The following is a 13127-nucleotide window of genomic DNA, read 5'->3' on the forward strand; positions in this document are numbered from 1 at the left end:
CCATACAAATGACATTTCTCTTCCTTTTATAGCTATTTCTAAGTACAACGTCTCTTCCCTCTCATAATCGAGTTATTATGAGTATTTAATGACATTAATGAAATGTTATAATTGGAAATCGTAACTGTTTTGTGAAGATTCAATAACGTTTCTAGTCATTCATGCTCATTAATTGAAGATTAACGAATCTGTACTTTTTGCTGTCTTGATTCACTCCACCGGTGTCTCTTCAAATTACAAAGAGACTCGAGCAACCGCTTCTTCTTGTCTCTTAGACGTTTTACTTGTACCTATTAAGACCCGTATCTCTGTAAGTACTCTTCTCCAGCTGTCACTTTTTTAATGATCCACGTATTTTGCCATGTCAGCCACATAATTAATTCCACGTGTAATATTTATTTTTCTCAATACACACATGGCACTAACATTTTGCCCACCTGGCATGCCACATGAAAATAAACAAACCATAACTAGTTGATCTCTAAGAAGCAAAAGGAACTACTAACATTTAATCATTGTTGGAAGAGTTTTTTTAATTAAATAGAACTTAACTGCTGGATTTAAAAGTGGACAGGTATTTGTGCACTACACAGCTGGAGAGACATATACCATACTAGAAGGGAGCCTATTCTGAAAGGGGTGGGGTAAATTAGCTTCGGGGCAATGAGCTGGCATGCCACGCCGTCAAATTTTAGTGCCACGTGAGATTGAGATTCACCTTGGATAACCTTAATGGATGAGGGTGATAGAATATAAGGGTCCACCAAACTATAAAGATAAACAGGTTCTCTATCAGTTCTACTATAACACACGCACACTGCAGTAAGCAGATGACAAGCGAAATTTTATGTGAAAAATTCCCAGCTCATTGGGATTAAAAACCACGACCTACCCTTGTAGGTTTTCAACTTCACTACTGGGTAACTTTTAGATTACAACCTATGCAATCTAGGAATTAACCTCTTAATCTCTCACTAACTTGTAATACTCTATTACAAGCCATATTGTAATAACTCTATTACAAAGACTTAACCACAAAGGTTTAAGGTTTACAAAGAGTTTCCTACAAAATACTTATGGTACTTTACAACTCGACTAACTCTAGCCAAGACTCAAACACAAAGGTTTAAGGTTTACAAATAATTTCCTACAGAATACTTCTAAACAAGCTAAGTAAAATTTACAATTGAAGAACTAACACAAAGTTACAACTCTACTAAAGACATACAAAGACTTGATATGGGAACTGGTCCGTAGCAGCGTCGTACTTTATTCTTGATGCACTGAAGAATCGTTTTTCTTGATGATCAATCACTTGAAGTGCTTGAGTAAATTCTCTAGTGTTCAAGTGAATCTAAGCAAGGTAGGTAAAAAGTCTTCCACATAAAGTAGACTGCTGCACTGTTCCTGTACTGTAGCGTGTGCATGCAGCAAGTTTTCCAGTTGTAGAGTTGACTTCATACAGTCACCTCGAAACGTGGTAGGGACATATTCCCTCAGCTGTTCCTTAGACTCTACAGAGTTGAACCATATCCCAAGCTGGACTCTTGTGATCTTAAGGTCTTGACAATATGTAGCAGGTTCCTTATCTGGTTCATGATAGTAAGTTTGTTAGATAATCAAAACATAAGACAAGGTTCTTGTAACCTATCAATTTTCCCCTTTTTGATGATGACAAACTCATAATTGAAAAACATACAAGGAACTATAAAGAACCAGATAGTGCACCAGGAACCAACGAGAGTTCCGCCTGAATCTATATTTCCCCCTTAATCAGTGCACATCATTATTCAATTTTGTAAAAATCTACCCCCCTTTTGGCATCATAAAAAGCACAAACCAAGTAAAAAGCATAAAAGAAGTCTAGCAGGTTAACTCAAGCCACTTGTGTGCACACAACATGATAGAAAACAGAGATAAAAGAGCAATATCATAAACAACAAAAGGGAAAGACTTGCATTAACCAAATTTGGACTTTTACAAGCTGGAGCAGAATCATTGTTACCATCCACAATTCCAAAACAAAACAAAAAGAAGTACCATAAACAAAAACATCACCAAAACACACTTAAAAGATAGACACTGTAAACTGGACACTGAGGGGACATTTCGTAAGGGACATTGGAGGAAGAGAGCTTTGAGGAAGGAGCAAGGGTTTTGAGGACCAGATCCATGCGAGCATTTGTGAATGCTGCTCATCGAGCAGTCTTTCTTCCAGGTCCTCCACCTGTTGCCTGAGCTCAGCATTTTCCTGTGTTAAGCGGGCAACCTTTGAGCTGTGAGAACTACTGGAACTAGGTGCCTCTTGTAGCTGACTGAGCTAACTCTCAAGAATCTCGTTCCTAGCCTTCAACTTCCGGATCTTCTCTATGGCACTATTCTGAGCATTTATCAATTGAGAGATAGTAGATGTGCTTCCAACTCCTCCAACATTGTCAATACACTCACACTCCTCAAGAGTGGTCTTGGAGAATGTTTGCTTTTTAGTTCCTACTTTGGCCTGTCCTAGAGGCACTTTGAAGAACTCGAAGACCTTTGTAAGAAGAAACCCATAAGGTAGCCCATGGTTGCCATCCTTAAAGTTTGCCACCTTTTGCATATGCTCAATCATTATTCCAGGTAGATTGATGGTGGTAAATCCATACAAGGCTTCCATAAGGACCAGGTCATATTTGGATGTAATAGATCTCCTCTCAGCGGGGAAGCATCACTTTGTTAACCATCTCAAAAAGCAACTGATATACTAAACGGAATGCCTTCTTATGCACTCGTTCCCATGCTGGATTGCCTTGTCTTTGACAATGGCATTTTTGAAATTTGATGTGCAAACACTCTGAACAGATGACATCCCTTCAGCCGGAACACCCAGAATTGACCCCAACATGGTAGAGTCCATCACTATGTCCACCCCATTTACCAATGAATAGATTTGATCATCTTCAACTATGAAGAAGTCGGCATAAAAACTCCACACCTCCTCCTCATATACTTTTGGAACATTATTTGTAAACAAATGGGTCCATTGCTGGAAATCATAAATTTTCACCAACTGTCTCATCCCAGCAAGCTCTACAATATCAGGGGAAAATGTGTGCCCCCTGAGTACCTTCTAATTTCTCGACTTCTCTTTCTCAGAACTTAGAGAATCACCAATTTTTACTTTCTTGATGGTACTAGGTTCCTCATCATCATCCACTTTTCTTTTCATTGACTTCCGAATAGACTTTCCCTTTTCCACTGACTTTTTATGCGTATGTTCACCAGAATTTTCCACTTTTTCATCATCAGACTCTCCACCACTCTCTTTCACTATCTTATCACCAGATTTCTCCATACATTTCCCACTAGGAATAGAATCAGCACTCTTGGTTGGACTTTCAACATTTGTAGAAGAGTTTCTTTTGGATTAGGAGTGAGAGTGCTTCTGCCTCGAGGACTTGTGAGTCAAGGAACTAGGTTCCTCTTCTACTTCCTCATCCATATTTACCACATGGACGACCTTTTCATTCACAACTTTTCTATCCTTTACCAGCATTTTCTTTCTTTTACTCCTTTGATTTTTCTTGAGAACAGACTCTAGAGCCTCCTTTTTCTGCAACCGTGTAGTGGGTCGCTTAGGGGTTGGCTCTAGAGCTGACACTAGCTTACTCCTAGCCCTAATAAAACTAGCAATCACCAAATCATCTATGTCTTCTTCACTATCAGGCTGCATCTCAGGCACCACCACATTCAGAGGCTCATCATAGAAGTGGGGAGAAAGAGCAGGATCAACACTGACCTAGGGATATGACCCCTGACCTGGATCCTCAGCGGAGGGATCTGGTTCTTCATTTGGTACCCCAGTAGCATCATCTTGGGCCAGTTGTTCAAATGGCACAAGTGCTCCCCTTTCTTCTGTGGACTGAGGATCTTCTGCCCTGAGATTCAGACCCTTCCCCACCTTCCTCTACAACAACCCTTTCTGAAGCGATGGAAATCATATTTTCTATTCCCTTATTTCTTGTGATTCCATGGAAATTTCAACAAATGGAGGAGTGATACCTGTAGAATTGCAATATGTCATGGTTGTCTTAGCCTTTTCATCACTAATCACTGGATTTTCACTAGAGAGCTCTTCCATGGAGAGAGTTGATCTTTCCTGATTTATCCTTGAACTAAATCACGTTGTTCACTATATTTGACTGATGAGACTGGAGGAGGACAAGCATTCTCAGACTTTCTCGGAGTCAACTTCTCGCAACTTTGATAAGAAACAGAATCTGAGTGGGTAAGAAAGGGAGTAGAGTGTGGAGGAGACTCTGCTTTAGGGTTTGGACTAGGGGTTGTATTGGGTGAGGAGTCTACCGCTGGGGTTCTAACTGGTGTGGAATCAATAAGAGTAATGTCGGGTATACTGGGGTTACATGATTTTCAGACATCGTGAGGTTTTACTCGAAGAGTTTGTGGGTTGAGAAGAGAGAAGACAAAGAGAAGGTTTTGAATTTGGAAGTGAAGGGTTGTGATGTTGATAGACGTATTTATGATGAGGGGCCGGTTCTTAAACGGCGACAATTTTTCTTGGGCTTATTTAGTGTCAGGTAAGATGCTTTAGATGAAAAGACACAACGTAAAGAGACTAACACGCTGATGATGTGGCATTTTTTTGTCCATTTTAAATTGTGTATGAGAGAACAAAGAAGCTACTAACATGTGTCAAGGGAACCAAGTTCCCTGACAGGTTTTGCAACTGTGCATAACCCTATTTACCAGTATGTACTGCATCAGTTGCTCTGTAGTTATCATGCGTGTCTACCTATAACGGCATAGAAATGAGTTAGACTTGGCTAGAAAATACTTTAGCTAATTTTACCTATATGTGACTTTCATAAACAATCATTAGGAACCAGGTCCTCAATTGGGTTTTATCAACCCCGCCTCTTCTTAGAGCTTTGGTGAAAATGTCTGCAACTTGATCTTCAGTGATCAGTGTGCTTGTCCCTCTTATGTTGGACTATATTTTTGGCCATGTTGAGTGCACTTGTATTGTCACATAAGAGTGGTACACAATCAGTGTATACCCCAAGGTCTTCCAATTGTTGCTTGATCCATAGCAATTGAGCACAATAGGAGGCAGCTGCTATATATTCTGGTTCAGCTGGTTAGAGTGCCATTGAATTATGCTTCCTTGTACCCCATGAGAAAAGATAGGATCCCATAGAATGAGCCATTCAGGCTTGCTTTTCTAGGTCTTGTGTTCCTTCAAGATATCTCAAAATTCTTTCAGCAGCCTTCAGATGAGACTCCTTTGGATTTAACTGAAACCTTGCACAGAAACCCACTCTGAACACAATGGGAGTGTTAATGACTTTTGATGCTTCCATGTCAAATATTTTTCAGCAAATTCTTGATGTACTTCTGTTGGCTTATCAATGTTCCAGAATACCCACTTGGCTCTTATGATAGTTTGATCTGCAAGTCAAGGAACCAAGTGACATACCTTGAACTGCATCAACGACTCTATTTTCAGCTTCAGTTGTTGTGATCGTGGGACCAGGTTCTTCTCCAATGGATGGAGAAGTAATTTTATCATCTTTACTAGATTCCTTGACATGACTCATTATATCTGCCTTCATAATTGCCATGTTAATAACTTCACTTGGAACTAGTAAGGATTCTCCATCTTGATCATCATTCCTGTCCCTTTTTAGACGAGTAATCTAGGAAGATTTCTTCATCACTTTTAGCATCAAATTTTCCAAGCTGCTTCTTGCCATTATTGAGAACATAACATTTGCAGCCAAATGTCCTCAAATGAGTCAGCAACTTTTGTGAAGATATTTTTAATCCCTCTATCAATTAATATTGATCGCGCCATATCTTCAAGAGTCCTGTTCTTCCTTCTCACAGCTACATTTTGATGCAGTGTTCTTGGAGCTGAGAATTGGTTAGTAGTCGCACTTTCACTATAGAATTCATCGAATCTGGCATTATCAAACTTTGTCCCATGATTTGATCTGACGCAAGCCACAATTGTTCCCATCTTTACATAGATATTCTTGACAAAGACCACAAATACTTGAAAAGTCTCATCCTTGGTTCAGAGGAACAAAGTCTAAGTGAACCTGGAGTAGTCATTCACTATCACAAAGATATATCCTGTTCCTCCTCTGCTTGGCACCCACATCGGTCTACATAGATCCATATAATAAAGATCAAGTGGACTTGAGGTGTTGACTTCCTTTTTGGGCTTAAATGAAGATCTGACATGCTTTATTTTTGCACAAGCATCGCACACTTTGTGTTCCTTGAAGCTCCACTTGGGCAGACCGCGAACCAGGTCCTTCTGGACCAGTTTATTCACTAATGAAAAGCTTGCATATCCTAGCCTTCTGTCCCATAGTTCAGCATTATCATAAACATTTCTGAAATGAATTAGATCACCGCTTTGCAGAGACTTAAACACAGCAACATAAATATTCTTGTATCTTTTGGCCACAAACACCACTTTGCCAATCACAAGATTTGTGACTGTGCATATCTTGGACAAAAATTCTACCTTATTTCCCTTGTCACATATCTGAGAAACACTCAAGAGACTGTACTTCATGTTATTGACATAGTACACTTTCTTAATTGAGTGAGTGACTTCACAATCCTTTCAACTCCTAGAATGTATCTCTTTTAGCCATTCCCAAAGGATACACTCCCTCTTTGCAGGATTTTCAGTGAAAGGAAATCGATTGTATTTATAGATATGTGCTTTGAGCAACCACTATCCATGTACCATTTGTATGCTGTTTCCTTTCACTATTCCCTGCACAAGAAAATCAGGAGTTAGACTTAGGAACCCAAACTAGTTTGGGTCCCTTGTAATGAGAAAAGGGGTGAATGAGGGATCTTTTGGTCCATGCAGGCATCATGTGTTTTTTATGTGAGGGACCAGGTCCTCTAGCAGTAGTTACTTTCTCAGCAAAGACTTTATTTCTCTGATAAGACTGAACCCTGGCCTTGCAGTTTTCCTTGAGGTACTCGTTGTTTTCATAGTGGGTACATAGCCAATTGTCGGGTACAGTAATATACTTGTTATGAGGGTTGTAGGGAGTCTTCTCCCTTTGAAACCAAAATTCCCTGCCTGTTGTCACGACTCGGATTTCCCACCCTCGAGAGTCGTGATGGCGCCTACTAGTGAAAGCTAGGCAAGCCAAGTTAATCTAATTACTTAACCTTTTCCAATTTTAAACCATTATCAGTGATGAGTAGATATCATGCAAATAGCAAAAATAATTAAGCGGAAAACGAAATCTGATAATTTATCTTAATACAAACTGCGGAAGTCTAAATACAACTCTACCCAAAATTTGTGTCACAGTTTCACAGTCAATCTACGAATACTACATACAAAGTCTGAAAGATAAAAAATACATTGTTTCTGAAATAAGTAAAGAAAATAGGATAGAGGAAAGATAGAAGGTGATGCCAAGACCCGCGGACGCCTGCAGAACTACCTCGGGTCACCTGTTGGACTAAAGGCGACAACCTCATTGTGGTCCAAAGCCTACAACACTAGGATCTGCACAAAAGAGTGTAGAGTGTAGTATCAGCACAACCGACCCCATGTGCTGGTAAGTGTCTAGCCTAACCTCTGTGAAGTAGTGACGAGGCTAGGACCAGACTACCAAATAAACATGTGAAGTTAAATCATATACATCGGAAATATAAAAGTAGGTAATTACAGTTAAAATTTGGGCAGGGGAAACATATTTCGGGGAATAATAGATAACAACAGAATATCAAGAGAATATAAAGAAACCAAAATCCAATTACTAATAAGGATAAGGAATACAAATGCAGAATTCACTTTCATTTCACATCTTGTTGCAGGCGTGCAACCCGATCCCATTTCATATATCTCGTTGCAGGCGTGCAACCCGCTCCCATTTCACATATCTTGTTGTAGGCGTGCAACCCGATCCCATTTCATATATCTCATTGCAGGCGTGCAACCTGCTCCTATTTTATATATCTTGTTGCAGGCGTGCAACCCGATCCCATTTCATATATCTCATTACAGACGTGCAACCTACTCCCATTTCATATATCTTGTTGCATACGTGCAACCCACTCCAATTTCATATATTTTCGTGGTGGCATGCCACCCGTTCCCATTTACAAATCAACGACAATAACAAAAGAATCCCGGCAAGGGAACAATTATATTTAAACAACACCCCGGCAAGGGAACAATAATATCAAGATAACATCCCGGCAAGGGAACAATAATGATAATAACATCCCGGTAAGGGAACAATTATGATAATAACATCTCGGCAAGGGAACAATCATGATAATAACATGTGAAGCGCAATAAACTACGATGGAGTCATAACAATTACAATACAAGACTCACGGGCATGCTTGACACCGACGTATAGATACTCCTCACCATGCCTATATGTCGTACTCCACAATTAACACGTAGCAAATACAACACAACTCCTAATCCCTCAAGCTAAGGTTATACCAAACACTTACCTCGATACTACGAACACAATTCAAGCCTCAACTATCACTTTACCTCTCGATTCCACCACCAATTTGCTCGTATCTAGCCACAAGTTACTTAATTACATCAATAAACGCTAAATGAAACAATGCCAATGCATGAAAATAAGCTTTTCCAAAGTTTTACCCAAAAAGTCAAAAATTGCCCCCGGGCCCAATTGGTCAAAACCCGAGGTTCGAAGCAAAACCCGATTACCCATTCCCCCACTAACCCAAATGTATAATTTGTTTTGAAATTGGACCTCAAATCGAGGTCCAAATCCCCAATTTTTGAAAAACTTAGGTTCTACCCAAAACACCCAATTTCCCCCATGAAAATCATTGATTTTGAGTTGAAATCATGTGAAAAGATGTTAATGATTGAAGGAAACGAATTAAAATTGACTTACAATCGATTTGGAAGAAAAGTTGTCTTTGAAAAATCCTCCAAGAGTGTTTTGGTTTTGAAAGAGTGTGAAAAATGAAAGATTTTCGGCTAAGTTATAAAATTGCAGGTTGTAGATGTCGCATTTGCAATCAGGGTTCGCAATTGCGAACCCAGGCTTCTGCTAAGTTCGCATTTGCGAGTTGGGAATTGCAAACAACTTGTCGCATTTGCGACGACAGGCTAAAACCAGTGGGATCGCATTTGTGATAGAATCCTCGCATTTGCGAGATAGGCTGGCCTGGGCTACAATTGCCTGGGCTATATTTCGCATTTGCGACATGGCCCTCGCATTTGCGAGCCAGGCTTCGCAAATGCGACGCCTACAGGCCTGCACTGAAACAGCTGAAAACCTGCAACTCTCCAAGTCCAAAATCCACCCTGTGGCCTATCCAAAACTCACATAAGCCTTCGGGCCTCCAAACCAAATATGCACACCAACCTAAAAACATCATACAGACTCGCTCATGCATTCTAATCACTAAAATAACATCAACAACTATGAATTTAGCATCAAAATCATGAAATTTCTTAAGAACTTCAAATTTTCCAATTTTCTCAAATATGATCCGATTTACGTCATCTCAAGTCCGTTTATTACCAAATTTCACAAACTTATCTTAAATCATATATAAGACCAGTACCGGGATCCGAAACCAAAATACGGTCTCGATACCAATGGTTCAAACACATTTCACTTTCAAAAACTCATAATTAATTCAATAAAACAATTTCTTTCAAAAATTCATTTCTCGGGCTTGGGACCTCGGGATTCGAGTCCGGGCATACGCCCAAGTCCCATATTTTCCTACGGACCCTCCGAGACTGTCAAATCACGGGTCCAGGTCTGTTTACCTAAAATGTTGACCGAAGTCAAATTAATTCACATTAAAGTCAGAATTCATCATTTTTCACAGATTTTTACATATTGGTTTTCCGGCTACGCGCCGAACTGTACACGCAAATCAAGGTGATGCTGGAAGTAGTTTTTAAGGCCTCGGAATGCATAATTTATTTCTAAAACAAGTGATGACCTTTTGGGTCAACACATGTGTCCCCCATTGATAACATACATAGCAGTAATAGCATAAGAGGACCAAGTCCACTTAAGAGAATTTTCAAGATCACTCTTCACTTTTCCTAGTTCTTCCTAAAGCTGTTTGTTTTTCTCAAGCTCAGCACACAGATTGGTTTTCACTAAAGTTAACTTATTTTAAATCTTAATGTGTGTTTCGCTTGCAACTTCCTTCCCTTTTTGAGAATTTTCAGGCATACTTTCCATTTTAAGTTCCCCAATAGTTTTCTTTAAGTCCACTACTACCACTAGTAGGTCATCTCTCTCATGCTTGATGTTAGCAACTTTCTTAGTTAAGACTTCTTTTTCCCTACTTATACACTCAGTGGTCTCTTTTAGGTCTACCACAACAACTATGAGATCATCTCTTTCTTATTCTACATTTGCAATTTTTTCATCTAAGGCATCTTTTTCTTTCTTCAGGTTCTCAATTGTCTCCCTTAAATCAACTGCAACTACCACAAGGTCATCTCTAGACTGTTTTGCTTCTCCTAGTTCAACTATTAAAGCATCTTTGTCATTTATAAGACTGTGATAAGCATCAATTAATACATTTTCCAAAGACATGAGTTTCTTAGGAGAATAAGATTTCACATTTCTCTTAACATCCAGAAAATTTACCTCATCATCGTCGTCATCTTCATCATCAGACTGATCCATCAAAGCAAAGATTGAATCATACTCAGTTTCTTTATTTTCCACTACCAACATTGAACTAACACCATGATCATTTTCATCTTCAGATTCGCTAGAGGAGTCTCCCCATACAGCAAGAGCTTGCTTTACAATATCATCAGCGTCATACTTTCTCTTGAAGTGTTTATCAGGAACCGGATTTCTTTTGGCTGCTTTGTTAAAGTTGTTATTATACTGATCTTGCTTTAGGAGAGGGCAATCCTTGATTAAGTGTCCTGGCTTGCTAGAGGTCCATTTCTGCGAACCATCTTCTGGAATCTTCTTGTCAAGTAAGCCATATCACCATCCTTACCACTTGAATCATTGCAGTCCATCTTAAGGATCAGAATCTTCTTCCTCTTAGGCTCTCTTCTTTCATTGTCCTTCTTCTTCTTCATTTCATAAGTTTTTAAGTTTCCAACAAGTTCATCCATGGTCAGTGTCTGCAAGTCCTTTGCCTCTGTTATTGCATTTACTTTGCTTTCCCAAGAACTGAGCAGTACACTAAGGATTTTACTGACAAGCTTGTTTCTCGAAATAATTTCACCAAGTGAGTGAAGCTCATTTATAATGGAGGTGAATCGAGTATGCATATCTTGGATGGATTCATTATCTTTCATTCTGAAGAGCTTGTATTCAGTTGTGAGCATATCAATCTTGGATTGCTTCACCTGTTGTTCCCATGTAAGTTCTTTGAAGAGCCTCCTAGATTTCTTTTGCTGATTGACATGCTGATATCTTATTGTATTCATCAGGACCAATGCCACAAACAAGAATTTTCTTTGCACGAAAGTTCTTTTATATGCCCATTCGATCAGCGTCATTGAATTCATTCTCTTCTTAGGGATGGCTACAGCTAGGTCGCCAAGGTTCTTGGTAGGGACAAAGGGTCCGTCACATATGACATCACATAGTTCAGAATCTTCAGCCATGATAAAGTTGTGCATCCTAGTCTTCCAGCATCCATAATATTGACCATTAAACCTTAGAGGTCTGTAAGTAGATTGGCCTTCTTCGAAGTTTGGAGGAGCATCCATGAGGATCCTTTCTAGGTGTTGACCTGATAGAAAGAACCTGCTCTGATACCAATTGATAGAATATAAAGGTCTACCAAACTCTATAGAGAACCAGGTTCTCTATCAGTTCTACTATAACACACGAACACTGTAGTAAGTAGATGACAAGCAGAATTTTACATGGAAAATTCCCAGCTCAACGGGATTAAAAACTACGACCTACCCTTGTAGGATTTCAACTTCACTATTGAGCAACTTTTAGATTATAACCTATGCAATCTAGGAATTAACATCTTACTCTCTCACTAACTTGTAATACTCTATTAAAAGCCACTTTGTAATAACTCTATTACAAAGACTTTACAACTCGACTAACTCTAGCCAAGACTCAAACACAAAGGTTTAATGTTTACAAAGAGTTTCCTATAGAATACTTCTAAACAAACTAAGTAGGAATTACAATTGAAGAACTAACACAAAGTTACAACTCTACTAAGGACATACAAAGACTTGATATGGGAACTGGTCTGTAGCAGCGTCGTACTTTGTTCTTGATGCTCAGAAGAATCGTTTTTCTTGATGATCAATCACTTAGAGTGCTTGAGTAAATTTTCTACTGTTCAAGTGAATATGGTTTACTTTCCTTGATGTTAATAATACATGTGTGACATCACATATAATGATGTAAGCAAGGTAGGTAAAAAGCCTTCCACATAAAGTTAACTGTTACACTGTTCCTGTATTGTAGCGTGTGTAGGCAGCAACTTTTTCAGCTGGAGAGTTGAATTCTTACAGTCACCTCAGAACTTGGTAGGGACCTGTTTCGTCAGTTGTTCCTTCGACTCTGGAGAGTTGAACCATATCCCAAAACATAAGACAAGGTACTAGTAACCAAGGTTCTTATAACCAATCAAGGGGTATATTTAATCCAAATGTATAATATCGGGGGTATTTTTAGATGAAAAATACAACGGAGGGTAAACATTTCATATAGCAAAGGGATTAATTCGACACTTATCCTTATTTAAATCATAAATGCTCAGCTATTTTTAATCTGAAGTACTTGTTACTAGGATTGCATGCTAAATCTTCTGCATTTACTAGTTTTCTGCATAGAATAAATATTGTTCAAATCAAAAAAACAATGGGTGCTTGAGCACCTATAAGTGGCAATGTAGGTTTGCCATTGAGCGCTCCTCATGATGGCCAGGACTTCGATACATTTAGAAACTAAGTAGAAGAATAAAGTTTTTAGCATTAGCACAATAGCGCTAATATGAGGTTTTGAAAAAAGTACAGTTACTACATTTCAATTCGAAGCTAGTTGATCGATTGTATAAATCCTTAATATTTCATCCATTTCATTCAGATATGTTTCTAGAGATGAATTTAGGAA

At 39.0% G+C, this 13127-nt stretch overlaps 1 protein-coding gene across 1 annotated transcript; it reads right to left on the bottom strand.

Moving 5' to 3' along the window:
- Positions 1 to 10412: 10412 nt before the first annotated feature.
- Positions 10413 to 11752, bottom strand: LOC138878987 (uncharacterized). Its single transcript, XM_070158560.1, has 2 exons — positions 10982 to 11752; positions 10413 to 10919 (listed from the first exon to the last, which is right to left on the bottom strand). Exons 1-2 carry the CDS (start codon positions 11750 to 11752, stop codon positions 10413 to 10415), a joined length of 1278 nt encoding a protein of 425 aa, XP_070014661.1.
- Positions 11753 to 13127: the final 1375 nt, after the last annotated feature.

This window comes from Nicotiana sylvestris, chromosome 10 (assembly GCF_000393655.2).
Source record: "Nicotiana sylvestris chromosome 10, ASM39365v2, whole genome shotgun sequence".
In the NCBI taxonomy this organism is placed as follows: Eukaryota; Viridiplantae; Streptophyta; class Magnoliopsida; order Solanales; family Solanaceae; genus Nicotiana; species Nicotiana sylvestris.

Bases quoted from the DNA above. Each gene is read 5' to 3' on its own strand.
- LOC138878987 (XM_070158560.1), bottom strand. From the start codon at position 11,752: ATGGATGCTCCTCCAAACTTCGAAGAAGGCCAATCTACTTACAGACCT. The intron at 10,920-10,981 runs GTTCGCAGAAAT...CCTCTCCTAAAG, and splicing joins CAAGAAGATTCCAGAAGATG to CAAGATCAGTATAATAACAA.